At 37.3% G+C, this 24,842-nt stretch overlaps 2 protein-coding genes across 6 annotated transcripts in view; both read right to left on the bottom strand.

The window, feature by feature from the left end:
* The window catches only part of gab1 (GRB2-associated binding protein 1), a 71,138-nt gene extending 62,462 nt beyond the window's left edge, over positions 1–8,676 (bottom strand). For 3 of the 4 annotated variants that reach the window (XM_079615056.1, XM_079615057.1, XM_079615059.1), the window contains exons 1-2: positions 8,037–8,676; positions 7,822–7,943 (exon numbers count right to left, since the gene is read on the bottom strand). In XM_079615056.1, the coding sequence (XP_079471182.1) occupies positions 7,822–7,893 (72 nt within the window). In that variant the 5' untranslated portion in view covers positions 7,894–7,943; positions 8,037–8,676. The remainder of the gene's footprint in view (positions 1–7,821; positions 7,944–8,036) is intronic. The other variant, XM_079615058.1, reaches the window with a different exon arrangement.
* A 3,189-nt stretch (positions 8,677–11,865) lies between these two features.
* Positions 11,866–24,287, bottom strand: usp38 (ubiquitin specific peptidase 38). Of its 2 annotated transcripts, none has more exons than XM_079615215.1 (11): positions 24,081–24,287; positions 22,046–22,779; positions 21,377–21,512; positions 20,905–21,034; positions 20,539–20,640; positions 20,035–20,193; positions 19,258–19,451; positions 18,950–19,043; positions 18,722–18,828; positions 14,204–15,482; positions 11,866–12,720 (listed from the first exon to the last, which is right to left on the bottom strand). In XM_079615215.1, exons 2-11 carry the CDS (start codon positions 22,725–22,727, stop codon positions 12,556–12,558), a joined length of 3,048 nt encoding a protein of 1,015 aa, XP_079471341.1. In that variant the 5' UTR covers positions 22,728–22,779; positions 24,081–24,287; the 3' UTR covers positions 11,866–12,555. The 2 variants fall into 2 exon arrangements, with proteins under 2 accessions (XP_079471341.1, XP_079471342.1); XM_079615216.1 differs by having other exon boundaries at positions 22,046–22,734.
* Positions 24,288–24,842: the final 555 nt, after the last annotated feature.

Here is a 24,842-nt window from a genome sequence, read left to right as displayed (position 1 = left end):
AGGTCGTAGAGTAAAGGGAGAGACTATGTTTGGTTATGTGTGTGTGTTTTAAAGGGGCACGTCCCCTTCCCTGCTCCCAGACAGAGGCTGCCTTTGGAGGCCCTCTAGAGAGCAGACTGTGTGAATGAGTTACGACAGCTGAGGCCTCTTCCCTCACCACTGGAATCCTAAAACACACACCATCCTGCCAATAAAATAAAATAAACCGAGCAACAAATGCTTATCCAATGCTAATGTAATGTTTTCGTAAGAACCTGCATGTACACCTAAGGCACTATAGATTGCCTGCAAAAAAATGCACAGATCACGTTACATGCGGTTACACGGCCGTACGTATTCCAAAATGTTAGCATCATATCGGCTGTTTCCCATGAGGTCTCTAAACATTATTTCTGTTATGTTCTTAAAACTAGAGTTGCGTCTTAATAAACAGTTAAAGGGATAGTTCACCCAAATATGAAAATTCTGTCATCATTTACTCACCCTCAAGTTGTTCCAAACCTGTATGAATTACTTTCTTCTGCTGTACACAAAAAGAAAATATTTTGAAGAAGCAACCAAACAGGCCCAAGGCCACACTGACTCCCATAGTATGGAGAGAGAGAGAGAATTATACTATGGAAGTCCATCAATAATGGGGTCCATCAACTGTTTGGTTACTGACATTCTTAAAAATATCTTCTTTTTGTATTCAACAGAAGAAAGAAACTCATACAGGTTTGGGACAACATGAGGCAATGAGTAAATTATGACAATTTTCATTTTTGTGTGAAATATCCCTTTAATAATGTTATATAAAGCAATATACCAAAATACACACTTACATTGTGTGTTTTCCACACAAATAGGACATTCAATAGTAACCATACATGGAGAGTTTTTGTGCATTAGTTAGAGGTTAAGTGAGTGGTAACCATTTTAAATAATAAATTTAACGTATTATTAGACACTCCACAGCTGTTTCAAAATGTGCAGACAAGCCCATTTGTTCTCTGGCCATTTCATGAAATAAATTCAATTATATTCAAAAAATATTCAGACAATAACCACAGTCATGCTGCTTGTCAAGACCTTGAAATAACTGAAATGCACTTCACTAAATCAATGTTTACATAAGCCCTTATTTTTGAAATTGCTTAGGCTATCACCTGGAGTGTAGAAAAAGCAAGATGATCCAACTAGGGATTTTTGGACACTAGGGATTTCAACCACAAAATGCCTCAGCCAAAAAGACTAAGCCACAGAAATGCCCTTTTCAGCCTAAAATGTCAACAGCCTAAAACTGTTACTTAAATAACCAATAACAGAATCTTTGAGAGAGAGAGAAAGCAGCATGAATGTGGGAAAAGAGCTAAATGACGATAGTTGATTTACAAAAACATGCATAAAATAAAATAGTACCTGAATAAACAAATAGATATTGATGACAAAGACTTGTGGCATGTTTCTTTCCCACCTAGTGATATGGAATGGTAGGCCAAATCAAAGGTCATCACGGGCCTTTGGGCATTTCTTCTATAATTAAATAATTTCAATATAACTTGAAAAAAGTTTTTCTGAGAAAAACACTCTAAACTTAACATACACCCATCACCCTCTTGGTTGTTAACAATAATAAATAATGTTTGCTTGCTGTGAAGCGATTTAACGTAACATCTAATGCAATTCACCAGAAGAGGAATCATCTCTCATGTGGCAAGGCAGAGAAGCTTCTGTTACTAAACACCATTCTTTTGGCAATGAAAATTGTTTAATATAATATAATTATTTTCTGCTTCTTCCGCACATCATAATAGTGTTCATGATCATAATCATCTCTGTACGGCAAGGCATTTAAAACAAAGGCTAATTCCAAAAGAGCACTTTCAGTTTTGATTTTCAGCCCAGTGTGTCCAGAATTTTCAGTTTCCGCCAAGAATTTTCATTTCGGTCCATCACTATTGAAAAGCTATATTGGGTAGGAGTGGAGCACATTAATATTGCAAAAGGTTTTTTCTTATTTGTTACAGTTAATAATTGATAGCAGAGGCAATCCATTATCAGGGCCCCTCTCAGCCCTGACAGAACTACTCTGGACACAAATGACCAGTCGGGGTGGGAGGGAGACTGGCAAAAAGAGAGAGAGAGAGAGAGAGAGAGAGGACAAATGAGCAAAAAATGTCTGCACCAGCACCTAGCTAAGCCGATAACCCCAGCCACAAACACTGTTTGTTTCTGCAAAAAGTGGCACGATATGTTTCCCCCAACTAAGCAGATTTAATGAATCCTGACTAAAAGAAATAATTCTTTTGTTCCTCTGTGCACTCCACTGAATTCAGTGCAGCAAGCTTTTAAAATGCAACCGCATGCTTAAAGGCCGTGAGCGAGAACAGCCAGTGCATGGCATGGGTAATGGCTTGTTTTGTAAATGCTTGGAGCACCTAGTGGCTTGCTGAGTTGCATTAAAGCAAAAGGGTGGAGTGCGTTCTTGATTAGATGGGTTGAGCTGCACAAGTCCCTAGATTTCTGCATTTCCCCCTCTGGCTCTCTTTCCCTGTTTTGCTCCAACCTCTCAATCTTCCTTGACACTTATTGCAATGTGGAAATCTGCCGTGTACTACCAACCATAAACAATAATTTCACAATCTCAGAAATAAACTACCACAAAGCAGGACTGAAAAAAGCAACAGTAACTGCAACAACAACACATTTCAATCAATACCACGGTCATAATAGTTTTCTGCGTAATTGTCATTTGTGGACATTTCCTATTGAAACAGGACGTTTGGGCAGGATATATCGACAAGCTTCTTGCACGTATTTTATTTATTATTATTAATGTTATATTTTTTTGATTTCATATATTTTTTGATTCATTCATATCAGTCAGTACTGGATATATATATATATATATATATATATATATATATATATATATATATACTGTACTGTACATTATAATGTTCTGATGTCTAAATCCACTTTTATTTTTAGACTAAATTGTATAGAATTTGAATATCTGACATTTATTGATTATAAGGCATAACAAGAAAATAATTATTGGCTTATCGTTATTGGCCAGAATTTTTATATTAAATTATTAAATATTAAATTATTAAAAAATCCCTACATTTTTAATTAGCCAATAGGTTCAAGTTAGGCTACTTCACCACCATAAACAATGATTGGCTACAAAATGCAGGGGGAGGGACATTCTGATTTTGATAATCATCTGATTAAATACACATTTAAAACTGAAAACATGCAAATAAATAAAAACAGAATTTTGTAAATGTATGTTTACACAGACATACAAATATATACCAGTAAGCAAATAAATAAGCAAGTGGGGATGCTCTATTATTGCAAAAATCACAATTATTTGGGTTAATTTCGTAATCACGATTATTTAAAGATTATGATTAGGTCATATGGCCAAAACCTTAAATGAGCCATTTATTTATCGATAGCAATATATCAAGTATATATTTGCTGGAAGTAAGTTTTGCTTTGATATCTACATTTTTGATACCAATCACAATTCTCTATTCCAATTTCTAAACCACAGCAGAATACTACGCTAACTAGGCCTAATGTAAGAAATAAAAGTCCTAAAACTAAAAAATTTTAGTAGTTGGAAAAAGTCAGTACTCAGTACTCAGAAATACAATATAAAACATGCAAATTACAAACAATAAGTCAATTTAATACCTAATGCACGGATCCAGTGTACTGATTCACATTCTGTTTACGTTCACTTAAGACATAACAGACTGGCTTTATGTGAACACTCGCCAAGCCCAGCATTTTGGCATACTTTACCGTGCATTTGACCATTTAGGGCACGATAATTGCTTTATCTTGATTACTCGCATTTACATAATCGATGTAAGCCAAAATCGAAACTCAATTTGGATTAATCGCACAGCCCTATAAGCAAGTAGGCTACATTCTGATTCCAGATGCGCTCTAAGTGAAAAATCACGTGAACGATGAGATGACATGGTCTCAATAGCAGAAGTGAGTAATATTAATACTTCCGACTTCAATGCGAGTTCCCACAATACTCCTCCATTCCGTACATGTGTTCCCAACTTCATTTGGCGGTTTCACAAATAGTCTCTCCAAGCATTACAAGAAGGGTGTGAAAGAAGAAGTTAACAAAGAGACGATGAAGCCAAATGGAAAAATGCTAAGACACTAAAAAATGAGCCCACATGGACATTTTCAACTGACGTAAGAGTCCAGTTTGAGCAATACTGTGTGGCTAACGTGGGGATTAACAGCTTATGAAATGCTGATGCCACCAGTCAGATGTCTCACATGGACAGGCCTTAAAGAAAAAAAACTATTTTTATACTTGTGTAGGCAATTTTAATATACTACTGTTATACTAGCTAGTTGCCTGTCTGTGAAGACCCTCAGTAAAGCACTGTGCACTTTGAGCCATCAAGAGCATTCCCTGCAAACAGTCGAGTCAAATGATCAGCTCTGCTCTTGAACTGCAGCCAAACCGTCAAAAACACATCAGACTTTTGACCCTAAGCCACTAAAAGCTTTGCAGCGCTAGAGGATCCAGAGCATGTGCAATGAACTCCTCAGATAAATAATCTGATCTATTGTTTTCTTTTACTCCTAACAAAGATATGATTTAGAATAGAAAATGCAAAAAACGTATTGTCAGAAGCTAGACAAAACCTCAGGTCATTCAGACAAAGTGCTATTGTGCAATCTCTACTGTTATGATTCCATAACATGTTCAAAGTATTCAAATTTCCAGCTGGTACAAATGCAAATAATAGCCATCTTTTTAATTATGAAATAACTGAGTGTATGCTGTTTTGAGGCTGCAGGCTGTATGTCTTTCTGCTGTTTCAGCAGTGTTTCGATCAGGAAAAGGATATGAGCTACCTAAAAAGAATCTTCAAAGACTCAATTTAATTTAGACATAAGACCGCACACACAAGGAGAGTTAATAAACAATGGATTTTGAAAGACACTCACTAACATTCAAAGGCTGGGTAGGCAAGCTTTTTTTTTAAGCACCAAGGCTGAATTTTTTTTATCAAAAATACTGTAAAAACAGTAATATTCTGAACTATTATTTATTTAAAGTTTTCTATTTTAATTAAATTTTCAGCATCATTGCTCCAGTCTTCAGTCTCACATGATCCTTCAGAAATCATTATAATATGCTGATTTGGTGCTCAAGAAACATTATGTATCATTATCAAATCTGGAGAAAAAAAAAGTTGTGCTACTTTATATTTTTTGTGAAAACTTTTTCAGGATTCTTTCATGAATAGAAAGTTTTAAAAAAACGTGTTTATTTGAAATGTAAATTTTTGATCAACTTAATGCATGCTTGCTGAACAAAAGTATTAACTTTGGGGGTTGGGGGGGGTAATCTTTCAGACCCCACACTTTTGAATGGTAGTGTAGCCTACATTTTTGGATGTCTACAAGTGACATGAAAAAAAAAAAACATTGCAGGACGTCTGAGGAAGATAAAAATTACAGGGTCATCTGAAGATTCCCAGCGGCGTCCAACGCAAGTATAACTAGTCAAACACACATATACAGTCTCCAATAGGCCTACACCTGGCATGGGGCTCCTCTTGAAGAGAAGCATTTTAGCTATTAGCCACTCGGCTCCAATAAAAACAGTCTGGTCCTAATCAGCCACTTTCAAAGCACCACATGTGATACACTGAGACCACTCCACCTTCATGCACCAGAAAACAGGATAAGAATGAAGACTAATATTGAGGACAGCACTTCAAAACCACTGCAACAGGAAAGAATGAAGTTAATGTTATCTTACTCTAAAAACCAGCCAAACAACTAAGTTGCATGATGCAAACTATGGCAAAGGCTTTTGTCCACCATCACTTTGCTTAAATGCTGTGGTACAACAAAGCACTTGTTCTTGCTTAGATCTAATCTTATTATAGCATTGTGTGGATGAGCTCAGAAATCATTTTAATTAGATTTGGAGCCATAAAACATTGTTCAATCACATTCAACAGACTACCGTTTACTCTGAAAGCTCAAAGCATGTGAAATCACACCCTGTCTCTCAAGCCTTTGCATGTTCATGCATTAGCCTAGCTACAAGGATTAGTTGTTATTGCTTATATGCAATCACAACAAGTTGTTAATGTGCATTAGTTGTTATCCAAAGGTTCCTTCTAAACATGTTTGAGTCTAAACTGTGTTGCTGATTGTACAATGAGGTAAAACATGAATTCAAAAGCAATGTTCCTTGCAGAGCTCCACTAGATTAAAGGAATCCAATAAAAAAAAGCATCACATGAGCCTGGAGGTGATTTCTAACATGTTTGGTTGGAGCTCGATAGCGGGCAGAGCTGTAAGTGAGTGATTTCATAACAGATTATTGGTGTATATTACCACTAAGAGGAAGGGAAGACCCCATGGTACACATACAATGTGTGAATGACTAAATGCATTGACTCATCCAGAGCAGACAGAATGGAGAGTTAAGTTCAGTTGTCTTGGCAACTGAAGTAGCAGCAAACAAAGACGTTTTTTCATATGATTTAGTGAAAAGTAAATATTCCAAAAACATCCTTTAAAATGGAATGAGACAATGTATTTAATATAAAACTAAAGAAAACATTTAAAATACACAAGATCAAGGAGACAGTATCCTCGTGCGATGATAATTGGTGCAAGCAGTTAAATTAACAATTTAAGTTAAAAATGAATCTTAATAATTGAAATAAATCTTAATTATTAATATTAGTGTCATCTATCTGAACCAGCACTTGTTTGCAAAAACTTCATGCATGTCAACGATAGCTTTTAGCTTGAACCGCACTTAAAAGTTGTCATTTTATTTTTAAAAAGATCCGTGCCCTGTCCACTGCAAACAATTTAGGCACAAGCATTATTTACGTATTAATCTGCTGCATTAATCTGCTGCATAAAAGAATGTTGCAAACAACTTATGCATGAGTACATACAACATAAACGTGTTTAGATTTGGACATAATAGTGGTGTATACGCAGGTCAAGCCACATTCCATTAAAACAATAAGCATCACTAATAGGCGTCAGCGGTTTACGCTTATCTGGTTCTCATTCATTCCCAACTGTAGCAGAGGCTTTGGACTTATGACTACTAACTACTGGTATGGATGCATGAAGTTTGTTATATATGTTGCCTTGGACAGAGGCATTTTGAAGTGCAACTGCTGTGACCATCATGGGTTCTACTCGCACTAGGAATAACATGTACTTTTATGGTAAAATCACAAGAATTAGCTAAAAGAGATATATAAAGTATATGATTTGTATTGTTGTTATTCTTACCTAGATCAATTTTGCCACGTGATATCAACATGGCGCCACCCATGAGGGGGCGACCCTCTCTAAAAAAAAACTGCCTTTTCTGCAAGGCTAGCATGTAAGAATATTAAGTGTACATCATTTAGAGATATTTCTCAAAAGTGCTCTTTATTTGTGTGTAAATTCTTTATTTAGAAAGTAAGTAAACAACTAAAGTTCTCTCAACACACCGGTAGGTGTGTCCTACAGCACCGATCAAGACGCCATAAATAAGGATTTTGCACATGCGTTCGAGAAAACAACACACACAACGTTCACAGCACACACAAGTTATTTTTGTGAAACTAAACCAGTTTTAAACTTCTCGGATCCTCGGCATATTAGAAAGAAAAAGCCTTAACCGACAGACCGCGAGCACTGATTGACCTGCGGTTGTTGGAAAGCGTACTAAAATTTGCATGAATCTTGCCTCAACAGTCCTGCGGTTACAACACTGTCAGTGCATTTGAATAAGATTAAAACATTACTTACATAACGCCGTAACTTTTTTTCAGGTGGAGACTTTCTGAGCCACCCCGAGCACACCACATCTCCTCCGCTCATTTTCTTATAATCTTCCAGGAAAATACGCGCTTTGAGTTTCGTGTTTCAACCTGCAACATATCAAAGCGAAGTCCCAAAATATGAAGTTGAAGATTCGCCGAAGTGTTTTTAGTACGTGCAAAGTATTAAAACAACATGAATACCGTCACTCCTGGTTTCCAGCACGTCCACACGAGAAGAGCTTCTTCCCGAAAGCGACACGGTTGGCTCTTACAAACTCTTCTGGATGAAGTCCTCTCCTCTGGCGAGAGTAATAAATCAAGCACAGTGTGTTTAAACAGCAATATCCGTCTGTAGTTCAGTCCCCTATTAGTTTACACACTTTCTGGGTATAAATAATCCGTTGTTTTCTTTTTTCCGAGCTGAAATGCAACGAGGCAGCGAGTGATACTCGCCAAGTTCGGCGTAGTGAAAGCTTTGCTTGATTACCTTATTTCAAAGTAAAACAAAACAGTTTCCTTGAAAATATATACAGTTTTTCCTTGTTTTTCCAAAACATTATGGTCGCATTCGCACTTAAGTGCTTTTTGAAGTAGAAATCCTCCCCGATCGTCGACCTTCCCTCCAGTTTCACTCCCCACAGCTCCTTGCTGATTGACAAGCATAAACGTCGATACTTTCCCTAAACTCAGCCTCCTCTGGCCTATGGAGGCAGGGAGAAGTCGTCCAAGACAGAGAATAAAGAACATTACATCATGGGAAATGTAGTCTTGAGTGTTGCCCCGTCAGAGGGACACTGAGACGGTGGCTCGTATTACAAAGAATCGGTGTAAACAAATCTTTAACGCAAATTACTCTGATAATAAAGTTCTTCTTCTGATTCTAATCTTTTAATGATTCTATTGAACCGGTTCACAAAACTGCTACGTATTTTTTTTTTTAAACCAAATCGGACTGAATCGGTTTAGATTAACTCACTGGCTACATTCAAACAAGTATAAACTATTTTCTTATAATTTCAGTATATGGTAGAAAAGGAGTTGCTGACTCATTGAACCGAACCCCATCACAGTGTGTGCACCCAACCAACCAACCAATTATTTTTTCAGTCTGCAACAAACTGACCAAGCACCGATATGAATAAAGTCCGATCGAGAAAAAAAAACGTAATAACCAGCAATGCCTGTCTACATTTGTCAATATTAGACGTTACAGCATGTAATATTCAACACATTATGACGTAAGTACGCCAGGACGTAAAAGAATCACTGAATTTTGTTGTTGAACCGACTCTTTAAATGAACTGTTCGAAAGAACCGACTCGCACTTCCAATAAAAGTGGTGCGCACACGTAGGCAGGCCTACTAGTATTATGTTAGGTTTATCCTGCGGTTATACCGCTTACCTTTATAGCCAATTGATAAAAGCGTACAAGGGAGGCCTACTCAAGTTTATATCACTGATCAATTACTTGTGATTAATGAGGAAAAGTGAACCGTTTCAGTAAAGAACATTATTGTGGGATTGGTATCTTTGGAATGTTATTGAAACGCTAAACGCCTAGTTATCTCTGAAGCTTTGTGCCTACTCAGCTACAGCTCAATAGTCAGTTTATCCTTCCTAATCTTTCATCATGTGATTTCAAGTTGTACGTGGATTAAAGTGAACATTTTCACTGGCATTCCAGTACAGGCATTTCAGTGTTTTATACGATTGTTTCAAATCAGCTTTACAGTGATAAACACAATAAACAAATACAATTATTATAGGTAGGCCTATAGCCTACAATTAATGAAGGATTTAGTTTATTCTTAAAAGTAACAACTACTAATTAATGTAGCTATTTAAATAAAAGAAATAGAGGAGACAGAAAGAGGGCAGATCATTTGATTTATTCAATTCTGTTTACAGTGAAAGTTTTAGAGTTTTGAGCTCTTACAAATGGATAATTTATGAGACGCTTGTTGAGTTATAGTGCAGAAAAAACTGTCTTAAATTTAAAAAGCCTGCATTATTTTAATACTATATGTTAATGGCAAGACTGGTGCACAATTTGCATGCAAGAAATTGTCTTACCAGATCCAACCATTTACATAAAGTATGTCATTAAAAACCGCATAAAAAAGCCAAAAAACGAAGTGGTGAATTCACTTTATATTGACAATATACAACTCACAGTGATGTTTGACCATTTATATTAGGTTTCTGGGTATGCTATGTTATAATTTATAATCAACACATTGGATGTTTTCTTCCTTTTTTATGTAAAAACCCAAAGATGATGCAAGTGGCCATTCAAATGTTTATTACAATATTATAACAACATTATAAGCTAATATTATTTTAACAATGTGTATGTAACCAAATATAAGTACCATCCCACAAATTTCGATGTCACATAATAAATTGTTTGTGGGAGTGTCCTAAACTAGAAATGTGTATGTCAGTTGCTGAATAATTGAGAGTCATTGATTTTACCAATGGTCTTAGAGACTGTGTGAGTGGAGCAATGCTACAGCGCACATGTTATAAAACTATTATGGCTCTGGGTGAGATTGAAGAGCTAAAGGTGCCCTCATCTGAAATCCACAAGGCCGACTTTTCTACATCTTTTAGTTCTCCTTTTAAGAAATGTGCATCTACAGAAAGAGTGCTTCACCACACCTTAAAGTTAAGTAATATTTTTCATGAACACTTTTTGTTATACTGGTTGAAACTCTCTTCACATGCATCCTGATGATAGCAACCAATAATAGAAGTCATCTTAATATAAAAAAGGTACATATTATCATCCGAGGAAGTATCAGGAACAAAAAAGGCGCGTCCAATCATTGCATTCGGTCCGAATGAAAGGATGTCCACACCTGCCTGTCAACGTATGCATTTCCATTCCTCCGCGCACTCTTCTCACGCAATCACACGTCATCAGCACGTTCCATGAAGCTATGCAGAGTTGCAGACAAACAAACAGCAGCTACAGTTCCTCCTGAACCAAAAGAATGAACTTATGCTGCGTTCACGCACGCCGTATCGTATTTACCGTTATTAAGAGAGCGCAACCTGTGATGTTCTCGGACGTTCATGTCCTCCGAATTGTGCGTTCGGCAATACTATCAATGCCGAAATGAATCTGCAGCAATCAGGGGGTATAAGTCAGAGCTCTTTAAATTGTTAACATTCATTATTTTTGTTATGTGCTTTGAGACATGAGGTCATTTATTGAAGTCTCTCGTGACGCTATGCAGACTCTGCTCTGGCTCTGTTTTGGAGGAGGTGTGGCTTTAGAGAGCCCTCTGAAGGAAGGGATCTCATGCTTTTAAACCTCACCTTTTAAGTGACTCAGTTACTAATGCTTCAAGACTATGGCATACTAATTTTAACTGCATTTTGTGGTCAAGAATAGAGCATTGTGTCAGGGTTTACCAAAGGACAGGAGCACAGTGGTTCAAACTGAGGACACTGGGAGGTTGGGGGTGGACTAATGGATTGATAGCCACAAAGTGTCTTGTCTCATGTTTGATAGTGAAAACAGACCTTGACTACACGGTCTTAGAATACGTCTTAAGCAACTTCCCATATCATATTCACAAGGATAACATTTGATGTAATTGCTGCTTTGGTGCACAGTGTAAACCAGTGTTATTTAAATATCATTAACATACTATTATGATGTTTTCGTGATTTTATTATTTTTTGTGTATTTTTTTTATGTCTATAGTTATTACGTTTTATTTAGTGTTACTTAGTTTTAGTTATTTTAGTTCTTCAACTTCAAAAATAAACTAACATGAGAAATGTTGCATTTGCAACTAACTGAAATAAAATAGTTTTTAATATTTTTATTTATTTTAGTAAATATCAATCTTCATTTTTAATGGTGTTAGTTAATGATAATAATGCTATTGTGGGTAAGAGTCTTTCTTAATGTATTTTCCAAAATTTCAGCTTTTTTTGTTATAATGCTGAGCTTTCTTGCATGCTGAAACCCAGTTAGAGACGTACAGAGTACAGAGAAATGACAGAGAATGTGATAGTGATACATTTTAACCATGTGTGTATTTTAGATAACAAAATTAAGACCATGTTCAATGATGAGTCTTTTACTATAGAGCAAAAACATAATCATTACATAATAACACTGTACTGCAAGAGCAAGGTGTTTTTTGTATACTCAGTCCAAGAAATCTGTAAAATCTGAAGTATTGAAAGGCACATAAAATTCTCAAAAAAAGCTTAAACATTTAAAAAGTAAAATCAAAAAAAGTATTCCCTGAATGAATAAATTAACTTAATTGTAATTAAATAATTAACAAAACAGTTGTAACTGTAATCCTAAAACCAGAAGTTGAAAAACTTCCAGTTAAAAATATTCATGCAAGTAGTTCATTGTATATTATGGTCCAAAAATATTTGCTTTACATTTTAAAACCATTCTCTGCCTAATGATTTATTTTTAGAAAATGAAATGATTAAGATTCCAGAAGGAGACCAAAATTATTACTGTATTGTACAAATTTATTGCATGCCCATTTCTGACCTATAGTACTGAAAAGTGCTTAATTTCACTTCAAATGAACAAGTTGATGTAAAGGGAAAAAGCATGCAAACCGGAAAAATTAAGACACATCTGTTCTGAGGTGGCACATTTATCCAGACTGTGGGCAATTAGGACTGGTATTGTCAGTTGGACTGTCCAGTGCTCTGAGGGTATGTCTGTGACTCTCAAAAGACGAGTCTGCTGATGGTATTGAAACCCCCTCCCCCCCCACCCCCACCCGAGGGTCCACAGCTGCCAGGGGGCTCGTTGTCATCAGACCCATTGGGTCGGAAAGAACAAGAAGCAGAGGTTGCTTGGAGAGCCCGAGCTCTGGCATTCAGCTCCTGTTCCTGGAGGGAAAGGAACGAAGATTTAAATCAATGCTCCAGGTTAAACTCTAATTAATGTCAAATAAGAGTGTCCAAGATTAAGGAAAATGTTTCATATGATTTTAAAAAACATTTTACAATTTCAAATGAATGACTCTAAAAATGTCATGTCGAATAACCATCAAGTAATAACATTTTCCTTTCACCGATACGCTATATTAAACTCATCACATTCAAAAAAGCCTAAATATACTTCAAAATAAAAAGTATTTAATGACATTCACTATTTCAATCATTGGAATTATCTGATATTTTAAGTGATTCTATGTTCTTTTTCTCCATGTCTATGTTAGTTTTTTTTCTCATTTTAAATAAATTGATAGAACCAGACAAAACAAATGAGCATTATGCTACTAAGTTTTTAGAAAAAAAAGAAAAAAAAAGCACAACAGTTCAAAAGTTTGGGGTCAGTACCGGTAATCATTTTTTTTAAAGAAATGAATACTTTTATTAAAGGAGAACTCTGGTCAATTTTAACATTGAGCTCAATTTTTAGTAAATTTGGAGTGCTGTCAATACAGAGAACAACGACAAAAATCGGTGTTGCCTACACCGTGTTATCCCCTTTTAAAAATTTGCACCCTATTGACTTGAATGGGGCAAATTTTAAACCTGCTTTTATTTCTCTTATCATCCTTGATGTGTCATACAAGTGCCCAGCCATGTTGAGTGATTCCTTCAGAGTGAACACGGTGAATCTGACTGCAGTAGATGTGAACGATATTCATAAAAATTGTTAATTTAACAAGCGCACATACCTGTATTTAGTTCCTGTTTTCGGTCAAAGTCCACAGTAGTCGATTGTCGAGTTCACGCGCGTGATCATAGGTAACTAAACCTATGCGCGTGAACTCGACAATCGACTACTTTGGACTTTGACCGAAAACAGGAACTAAATACAGGTCTGTGCGCTTGTTGAATTAACATAATTTTTATGAATATCTTGAAAAATGACAGTACAGACTTATATTATGTTATAAAAATTATATTCCAAATAAATGCTGTTCTTTTAAACTTTCTATTCATCAAAGAAAATGTTATATTGAGCAGAAAGATTAAACAGCACAACAGTTTTCAACTGTGAAAACATTTTTCTTGAGCATCTAATCAGCATTTTAGATATATTCTGAAAGATCATGTGACACTGAAGACTGGACTAATGACTGCTGAAAATTCAGCTTTGCAAACTTGTTTTGCATTGCATTTTAAAATATATTAAAACAGAAAACAGCTTTTATATTAATTGTAATATTTTTTTTCTCCCAATGTTAGTATTTTACTGTATTTTTGTTCAGATAATTGCAGCCTTGGTGAACATAAGAGAGACTTTACATTACTGACCCCAAACATATGAATGGTAGTGTATATATACGCGAATTAAATGAGGCCTGTTTTATGCTTTTACAAAAGCACCGTTGGCGTTGATAATGTACAATATTCTCACCTGTAGGAAGAGTTTGTTGTCTTTGGTAATGGCATCCATCAGCTCTTTCTGCAGGGGTGGCTCTCCACTCAGTTTTGAGCCGTTTATGACTGGCCCTGAATTGCTTGGTTGTCCACTGACCTCTTGTTTCCTATAGATCAGGACATAGGCTGTGTCCTTAGGGAAGCGACAGGTGACGTTCTGCAACGATTGAAAGTTTGTAAAAGTCACTCGGCTGTCATTAAACAAGAACCAGTCCGTTGACTTCTGGTCAGTGCACCCCATGTTCTCCTGTGTGGCTGTCGAGCTCTCCGATAGGCTGGCGTTTTCCACGGTCTTAGGACATGGGAGAGCAACATGACCATCAGTGCTACTCACATTCCTTCCATACGAGTAGTAGTGACCACTCTCAGAGGACATTCCAGAATGCATTACAACAGAACTCAAAACATACGGCACTGACAGCACTTCCGCATCATTTTTCTTGCTTTTTGTTCTGCATTCCGTCATCCCCTCCTCTTTCTGAGAAGGCTTGAGCTTTTTAGCTAGATTCTCGCCACTCTCAGGGGAGTCAGATGAGGAAGCAACTGCAGTTGATGAAGGTGATGAAGCAGGGCTACCGTGTTGGCGTAGAGGCAGGCACATGTGCAGCGGAATGCCCACGTTGTCCAGGATCTTGCGACGCACGTGGCAGGTGGCATCGTACGAGAAGCGCAGCAGAGTCAGAATGAGGTACTCAGGTGCCGCCACCACCCGCATGACCTTCTCGGCCCTCTGTAGAGAAGCGCAGCGTTCACAGAAGTAGCAGTTCTCGTTCTCCAAGATTTCCGGAGCCAGGAAATAGTCCACTAAATCGGTCACAGACAGCGTGGGCTCCACCATGGGCATCTCCATCTTGGTTCCTGAACCTTCTTTTACTGAGCCTTCTGAGGACTCACTGCCTCCATTTACCGACCCTTGGCACGGTCCCACCGCAGAGGAGCCTTTGTGCTCATCAGTGGGACCATGTGCATGTGACATCGAGGGGCAGAAGGCAAGAGAGAGGTCTGTAAAAGGCTCCTCTTTTTCTGACAGGCTGTGGCACTGCATGCAACGGATGGCTGTAGAGAGTCTACCACCAAACATACGCTCCACTAGAGTGCGACCATCTCCCTCGGCTACAACGGGATCTGGGTGTGATGGCACATCAGCGACTGGCTGACTTACAGCACTGTGGAGAGTTTCAGCAGAAGTGGTTGCAGGTTCAGGTTTTGGGCTGGTCAGCTGAAGGGCTGAGAGAGTCTTCTCTTCCTCATGCAACCTTAATATCACACAGAAAGACGGAACAAAACTTTATGGAGACTATGAAATACATGAACTCCCCCTGCTGTTGTAAATAAGGAAACACATTATTAAATAGTTTTTTGGGTTGTCAATCAATTGAAATACACATTCATGATTAATCTCATATTTATGTGTAGTTAACAGATTAAATCATATTTATATGATAACACACACAATATTACAAAACAAAAGGCCTATGCATAAATGTTGTTTTAATGATATATAGTCCTATTCGGAGAGCAGTGCTTCTCATGAGGACGTCTTTAATAAATAAATCAGCATGGCTTCTCAGAAATAAAACGTTCAAATGACGATTTGTGGTGGGAAAGCAAGTCCTATGATCCTAACAACTGGAAATGTGCTTCTCACATGGTCAGTCCCAAAATGTCTGTTATAACTTGGACAATTAAGAAATTAATATTTAATTTAATATTAAATCAACATGATATTTATTTAAATATCCTATTTACTAATAGGAAAAATTACACTATGGTGTAAATTGTTTTCGGTTTTGCATTTTATGTCTCAAAATGATGAAGGTCATGTTAAAAATGTAGAAATTAAACACAACCTCTTTTACATAAGGTAAACATTTGACCAAGCTACTTGATCGACTAGGATTATATTATTAACATTTTATTGCATATTTGTTGCAGCCATATTAACTGGCACTTTTCAGAAGTTTACATTATTTTGTTCACTTTTTTTCAGTAATAAGTGTCTATATTTAAAATGGCCTTATATATAAATATAGGCCTATTACCCACTTCACGAATTCCTTGAGTTAAGCATGACCGCATTTCTTTATTTGAGTCCAAGTTCAAACACTATGAAGCGCTCCATTAACGTATGGAGCTCTGAAGCACTGTCAGCGGGACATTAAACAGGAAGTGTCTGTGCGAGCTCACAACATGTTTTGCATGGGAACGCAAATATCTTTGCGAGGGAACACAAAGTTTTTTTGGGGGGAACGCAAAAGATTTCCCAAAAAATGTTTTATCCCATCCTAATTTTTTTCCACCACTACGTCACTTTAGGTCAGGGATAGGCAACTCTGGTCCTGGAGGGCCACTGTCCTGCAGAGTTTAGCTCCAACTCTAATTAAACACACCTGAACAAGGCAATCAATGTTTTCAGAATTACTAGATAGATACAGGCAGGTGAGTTGTTATCAGGGCTGAAGCTAAACTCTGCAGGACAGTGGCCCTCTAGGACTGCAGTTGCCTATCCTTGCTTTAGGTGCTCCATACAGTACAGTGCTTGGCAGTGGTCAAAAAAATACTTTCTGGTAAACTGGTTTCTTGTAAACTCAGATGTGGATTTTTATGCAGGTGGTGCCAGAAATTCTAAATGTCAATAAATTCACAGATTTTCCCCATGAGAAACAATTACTGTCTGAATAGGGCTTATGACAACTTTCCCCACACTTTATGGACTTATATGACCTGCTTATGTCCTTATATTCATTATATTCACATGCTCCCTCTGCATATGTAATCGCTTGTCAACCATAGGCTGTACAAATATATGGACGTAGTGTCCATGACGTCACCCGTAGGTTTCTGAAGAGCATTTTTGAAGCCTAAAGTGGGCGGAGCCGTTTGTCGCCATCTTGGCCTCGCGTCACTCCCAGATAACAGAAAATTGGCAAAGAGGCGGGGCGTGGGTGGAGCTGAGGAGCCTGGCTATCTGAAACCACGCCCACCTGGCTCGACGTGATCGAGTTAGCTCAGGCTTGGGAGGAATGCTAATGCTATATGCTACTGACAGTACCAAGTCTGCGACTGCACAGGGCCTCGCGCTAAAGTGACAGTTGATGATGTAAAGCCAATTAAATGTTCCTGTTTTTGAGACTGTGTATCGTGATTCTGTACTATTCTGCTAGTTGAAAATGTATTATGCAGTAACTTAATATTACAGTGATTTATGTGCATACATGTCAGTCACTCTTTTTTTACAGTCTATGGTCCGTCAGCACGGCATCGCTTGTCAAGTTCGTAGAGAGCTTATTCAGTCCATTTTGGCCGCCTCTCAAATGGGTTAAACCATAGATATATTACCTATGAACTTCAAGTAAATGCGTAAGAAATCCACGCTCATTCAAGGATGTACATTTATTGCTTAGATGGCACCGACACCTGCAGGATTTCATCTGTCGGTACATAAGAATATTATAATCTATCTGTTCCGTGAGAGTAGAACGAGCCTTTATATCTATTGACATTTTAAATCTGAAAACTCCAAAAAGCAACGAAATTGTCAGACATCCATTAGTGCATGTTCACAGAGGAAAACAACTGAAATACAGCGCGAAGTAATGGGTGTATTAAATTGTATGAAATAATCCCGAAAAAAAGCACAAACACTGCAGAGATGGCAAGTTCAGCAGCTAAAATTTGCTGAGGTGAAGTGACGGCTAACAGCAGACAAACGGCTAGTATTGACATCAGCGGCAATCCACCTGTCACTCAAGTGGCCACGCCCTTAATTATGCAGAAATTTAACACTTAATATAATTTAAACTTAGATGAGTTATAAAATAAAAAAAATTCAACCCCCTCACAGTTGTCATGAAGGGCAAAATTAGCCGTATAGACCAAAATCACTTCGAGTACAAGGCTGTAAAAAAAAAAAAAATTCTGCTGTTAAGTTGGGCATTTCAACATGGGGGAGATGCAGACTTGACTCACTTTTGACACGAGCCTCAAGCGGCCAGTTGATGAATTGCAGTTTAACTCACTTTCGTGTTGGTTTCAAGAGAGAGAGACAGGGAGGTTGCCGCTTGGCGTCAACGCGGACGCAGAAGTATAAATGAAAACCAACGCGTAGAGGCTCCGGCGTCGGTCCGACGCAGAAGTATAAATCAGCCTTTAAGTGTACGCGTACTGAACACTCATTCCTGCACGGGCTCTTGCAAAAGTTCAGCTTGTTTTGGTCATTCTTTAGGAATCATTTGACAAAATAAAGCAGTATTAATGACTAATTGAATGAATGTGTTAAACAGCCCTTTCTTTGTTTTGAGAAACAAAGTTTAAAATCTGCTCAGTCCTGCATTAAGCATGGGCATTTACAGCTGTATGCCTAGAGTATTTATTTAATAAAGTAACTCGTAAATATAAGTAACCCTAGAGTAACTCGTAAATATAACATTTGCAGGAATAGCTATATATCTCTTTAGTAATGGAAAAGGATTATGTTGCCATTTTCTGAGTTTACCTGTCCAAAAGAAAGCGCAAATACTCAGAGCAATCTTGCTGGGATCCGGCTGAAAACCATGGCGGCCGAGAAACCTCCAAAAAACTCCTTGGCGAATATGCTGCTCTCTGGTGGGCATATACAATGATACATAATCACTAACAGGTATTCATAATACTCTCATTTAGCACACCCACCCAGCAGTGCTGAGTGTTGCAACGTTCTGAAACAGACAGACAGAAAACAAACCTGTGTGTGGGCCAAGAAGGCAAATAGAAGCTGGAGCTTTTTCATGAGGCTGTTGCTGCCGTTCAAATGCAGAGACATAACATGTCGCCTGAAACTTTAAAGGACAGACTATTAGAGCTGAGAAATATCTTGCGTTTGAAAAAAAAGAAAAGTACTATACATATATAAATGCTTGAGGATTCTTTTATTATGCATTACACATTGCTTGTGTTTACAAGCAATCATTAAAAACATGCAATTACATGTACTGGTAGAAAGATTGATACAGAGATCAGATAATATGTACCGGTAATAGATTTTGAACTTACTCTGTAGCCATAAATAAAATTTGGATGATGCTGTTCATGTAGCATGTGTTCCCCAGATTTACAAGTCCTGTCTTCCCCGTTTCTGATTTGCCGGTGATCTTGAGCAGGCCTGAGGCAAATGAATTTGACTGAGAGGTCCAGGCACTTTGGTTCAGAACAAATTTGATCTTCTCCTCACTAGGTTTTGGCAGGTCCTACAGCAGAACCAGAGGTGGACATAGAATAGATGAAGTATAAAGTACTGCTCAAAAGTTTGCATTCAGTAAGTTTTTTTTAAAGAAATTAATACAATTATTCAGAAAGGAAGCATTCAATTGATCAAAAGTAACAGTAAATACATTAATAATGTGACAAAAGATTTACATTTTAAATAAGTGCTGTTCTTTCAAGCTTTCTATTCATTAAAGTATCCTGAAAAAAATCTGTGTATCTTGATTTCAACAAAAACGGCACAACCGTTTTAAAACAATAATAATAAAAAGAAATGTTTCTTGAGCATCAAATCAGCATATTAGAATGATTTCTGAAGGATCATGTGACACTTAAGACTGAAGTAATGATGCTGAAAATTCAGCTTTGTTATTACAGGAATAAATTACATTTTAAAATATATTAAAACAGTTATTTTAAATTGTAAGTAATATTTCACAATATATGTATTTATAGTATTTTTCATCAAACAAATACAGCCTTGGTGAGCATAAGAGATTTCAAACAGACTTTCAAAAACAGTTAGTTCAGTTAGTTCATGAGAGATTAAACCCATCTTTATCTTACTTTAATGGATTCAAGAATGCTGTCATAGAGGTCCGGAAAGCCAGAATATTGGTACATCATGCAGTGGACGAGTTCTGCAAACTGCAGCAGGAAGGTTTTACTGTTGGGAAGGCCATCACTCTTCAAAGACTTCACAAGCGGGACAATATGGGGGACCACCTGGTATAAATGACAGGGGTAATATAATTCATATCACATTAATAATTATACTAAAACAACTTATCCTTAAAAGCACCACAAACATTTAGAATGCTCTAACTCATTTGATACAATATTAACAGAAAATAAAACAAATAAAATAAGATATTTATTACCGTAATACATAATATAATAACCATGTTATTGAGGAATAAAAGTAATCTATGCAGCTTTAATTAGGTTTTAAGCCCTTATAAAAGGGGAAAATCTCAGTTTTTAACACATAGGGTTTTTAAAGCTAGAATTTGTTTGAGGTGGAAAAGGTGAAGCAATGTTTTGGTGAGTTCTAGTTTATGGTGGCCTTACTAAGTGGAAGGCTTCAGGAGAGTGCTGGAAACTAAGCAGCATGTGTGAAAGAACCACCAGCGCTCCCTGTCTCACAATGGGATACCAGAGACGATTAAAGACCTGCAAACAAACAAACACACATTCATACACATAAACACAAAGAAAAGTCTCTCCAAGCAAGTCTCACTAACCGATTCTAAGGTATCAAAGAATGGTTAATGGTAAATGTCCTGAAAGAACTGAATTCAATTAGAATTTAATCAGTCTCCTAATACCTTATAAAAATTATGTTTCATATTCTTTACTTTTGGCAGGTACTCTAATGCTGGTCTTGTTCTTTAAAAATGTGACTTTAAAAGTTATGTTATGGGTAAATACACAAACCTGTTCGATTTTGAACAGTGTGACATCTATGAGAATGGTGAACTTTTGAACAGCAGCAAGTCCCTTTAATAAAGCAATGACCCAAGTGTCCACATGATTGGCTAGAGGCCAGGACAACCAGTCAATCATCCTAAAAAAAGATGAAGAGAAAAAAAGAGGGTAAGGACAGGCAACATAAAAACCTTACATAACTGTAACATCACCACAGGAAAGAAACTGGCAACATTGATTTAACCCTGGAAAAACAACAACAAAACAACAACTACTTATTTAAAATCAGTTAAGGCATTATAGACACGGCACTCTTTCCAAATGACTTGCATAAATGCAATTACCACATACTTTAAGAGCAAAAGTAGTAGAGAAAACAACATGATGGCAGTTGGATCAAGGGCTTAGTCTTTGAAACAGACACAAAAGCACTATTCACAAGCTTTACACAGCACACACACACACACAGACAGAGTCTGACCTGCAGAGCGCTTGTGTCATACTGGCATCTTTAACATTCTGGTCAGTGGTGAGGCTTTTGATGAGGACTGTGATCATTTGCAGAGGAATGTGCTGGACCAGGCTTGCTAGAGCAATGGAAGGTTCAAATGAAGGATCTGAAATGATAACAAACACATTGTACAGTGATTATGAGGTAGCATTGTATATAATAAAAAAATTACACCAAAAATCGTTTTTCAAGGCCATTTTGCATCCTCTCTGACTAGATTTGAATGGCCTTATTTTGCTTCTGTTTTTTTTTAAACACCCTTAATTGGACATTTTTATAAATGCATAAAAAAGCCTTAATTAAATAAAGAAAAAACAATGCATATTTTAACTTGACATCTTATATCCTTACAAAAATTATTTCACCCAAAAATGAAAATTCTAAATCCTGTCAGTATTTACAACTATGTGTATGGTGCTTTTGCATACTCTTTATATCCATTCATTCTACCGGTAATTGCATGTAAAAGGAGCAATAATTTTTCTCTCCTTTTATTTTCCACAAAAAAAAAAGAAAAAAGTAATATAAGGTTGGAACGACATGAGGGTGAGTAAACAAATACTAACAGAATTTTCATTCTTGGATGAACTATTCCCCTGACCTAATATACCATCATGAGAGGAATCAGAGCTTATTAACCTGTGGATGAGATGATGGCAAACACCTCCTGCAGCGACGGTAGCAGCGTGGCCGGCTCAGCCTTCCAGATGCCCTGCAGCAAAGCACTCACCCTGTTCACTTGGGTCACATACTCCCGTAACTCCCGCTCTTCAGTGGCAGGACAGTTGAAGTATGCAAAGGTGCGCACAAGCTGATGACAGAAAAGAACTCCTGCCTTCTCTCGTGGGACACACTGAGGGAAGTCCGTCAGTATGGTGGCCAGTTTGGCACAGGTTGCTGGCTCTGGCCGTTCACAGATGATGCGTAGGACCTCCGTCTGTAGCAGTGGTGCCAACTCTAACACAGCCGGGCAGCTGATGAGAAGTCGGAGAGAACCATGAAGGAAGTCCAAGATGGCAGGGTCTCTGCTTTCCAACGAGCTGTAGCCCTGCTGAAGGAGACCAAGCACGTATTCTTTGCTGAAGAAGCGGGCAAACTCATCGCGATGGTAGCGTGCGTATGCCTCTTGCACTTGGAGGCCAACCTGTCGCTGAAAAGCATCCTCACCCAGGAGAATAAAGCGGGTGGTGAGATGGTACAAGGCCTGGCACTGCTCCTCTGTCACCTCCTTTTCTGCAGCTTCTATCACTTTTTTCACAATAGCCCGTTTGACAGTCAGAGGATGGGAGGAGCTCACCAGCGCCTCCAAAATCTTATCCATGGTTGAACTGTATTGAACCGAGGAAAGGTAAGGTAAGCCAAAGGAGGTATAACTGTAGATGAGAGAATGCTATTAATTTCAGTGCAGTTCCTGATTTTCTCAAATTATTAGTCATGTCGGGCTCTAAAGATCCTTTATGATGCTGCTTTCCTAATTTTGACAACTCTAATCTATTAATTGACCAAATCTTTTCATGTGTAGTAGCCTTTAAAATAATAAAAAATAACTCAGATAGCTTTGCCTGTCTGTATAAGATTTTGAAATAATAAATTCAGTGACATTAGATGAGAAGAATTCGGGCTTGTTCGACAAAAATGTCTTCTGCCCAAATGATTACCCAGTAAACTATAAACTTGAAAATAAAATAAATTTGAATGACAGTATTTCACCCAATTGCTCACCACTTTGACAAAACAATTACCCACTAACTCATTTTGTAAAAGGGAATTTATCCCCAAGATAAAGGTTAAAAATGCCAATGTTTATTTTTGACACTTTTCATAATGTTTATAATTATTTTAGTACTATTCCTTGCTGAATTTTACATTCATAAATGTAAAGTTCTAAAGCAAATATATATATTTTATTTTCAAGAAAGATATGATATATATTTGAATTATTTAAAAAACTAAAGTAAAAATTAAACTACTTGTAATACCATTTTAGGTTGTAATATCTGTAATATAATATACATTCTTTCGTTTCAGAATTTCATGTAATGTAACCATCTTAGAAAATTGTCTTTATGCTTGTAAATGTTGTATTTTTTAGAAGCCAAAAAAAAAACCTGACATGAATATTCATATTAGGATGTTTAAATTAATGTAGTAGTAGCCTATGTCTAGCACGCTTAAAAACGCTTATAAGATGGGACATTCCAACTGCTAATATTTCATTTTTCTTAGTTCATTTTTGTAGAAAGACATTGTTCACACATCTATTACAAATGTGTATATGTGTTATTCAGACAGACTATTCTAGAAAGAAACAGCAACGTATGATCTCTCATTCGACAAACAACATCATAAGGGTTTTCTCTGAAGCTGTCATTATGATAAAGCTACCTGCTAACTACTCTGCTAGCTAGCTTTGCTAGTACAAAGAGTAGCAATAAATTAAAACATCTAGTAGCACGACACAATAAAAAAACGAAACCGAAATAATAGCACACACTGTATATAGGTTAAATATTAAAAAAAATTCTATCGTCATCGACAATATCACCAGCTAAGTGGCTAACTCAGGAATCGAAACAAAGCAGATACTCTCTCAAATGCCAGAGCACTGACTTGGCAAAAACAAATATTACTTCCCTGTCCTTACTCAAAGGTGACAACAGCCACCGACACTCACCAAATTAAGTCATTCCGAAAATGTCTTGGTGTAGAAAAAGAAATAAATCACATCAGACGCTGAAATATATATATATATTTAGCAGATTAGTGTTGAGAGCTGTTTGGAAAACTGCGACCTCTTTCAATCAGCTGTTGAAACACACATACACACACGCGTCATCAGAACGCGCACGAATGATGTCAGGACCCCACATTGGTCCGCCCTATGGGTCGGTCTATGGCTCTGGGTCTATAGAGCTGGTAAGTCCCGCCCCCTCCGCTAACCCCGCTGGACCTCAAAGTTGAAAAAGCGTCAATGCAAGTGAATGGGAAAAAATAATTATTTTCTGGTCCCGTTTGAATTGTGCCATGAATGTGAACATATGTTGTCTGTGAATTTTTTATATAATCTTTCGTGTGAAGAATGCTACAATTTAGCGGGTAGAAGTTTGATACGGGTAGACTTTGTGTGAGAGCACTTTGTGGACTACAACTCTTCGCTGCTTTCGGCGCGTTTGAAACGTCAACACCACTAGCTCACGGCTCTAGCTCACGGATCCCGCTAGACATGGCTGTCTTTGGTGCACTTCACCGCCTTCTTTCAGGGAGAGGACAAAATCGTTGAGGTTGGCGAAAACCACGGGTAAGTCAACTTTATGGGGTGACGTCACATAGGCGACATGTAGTCTTTCTCGTTATGTCTTTTCCACAACTGCTAGCCGACGAATCATACCATATACTGTCAAACTTGTAACATGAAAGATTATATAAAAAATTCACA

The sequence above is a fragment of the Phoxinus phoxinus genome (genome assembly GCF_949152265.1).
Source record: "Phoxinus phoxinus genome assembly, chromosome: 6".
NCBI lineage: Eukaryota > Metazoa > Chordata > Actinopteri > Cypriniformes > Leuciscidae > Phoxinus > Phoxinus phoxinus.
This window is presented reverse-complemented; position numbering and strand designations above follow the sequence as displayed.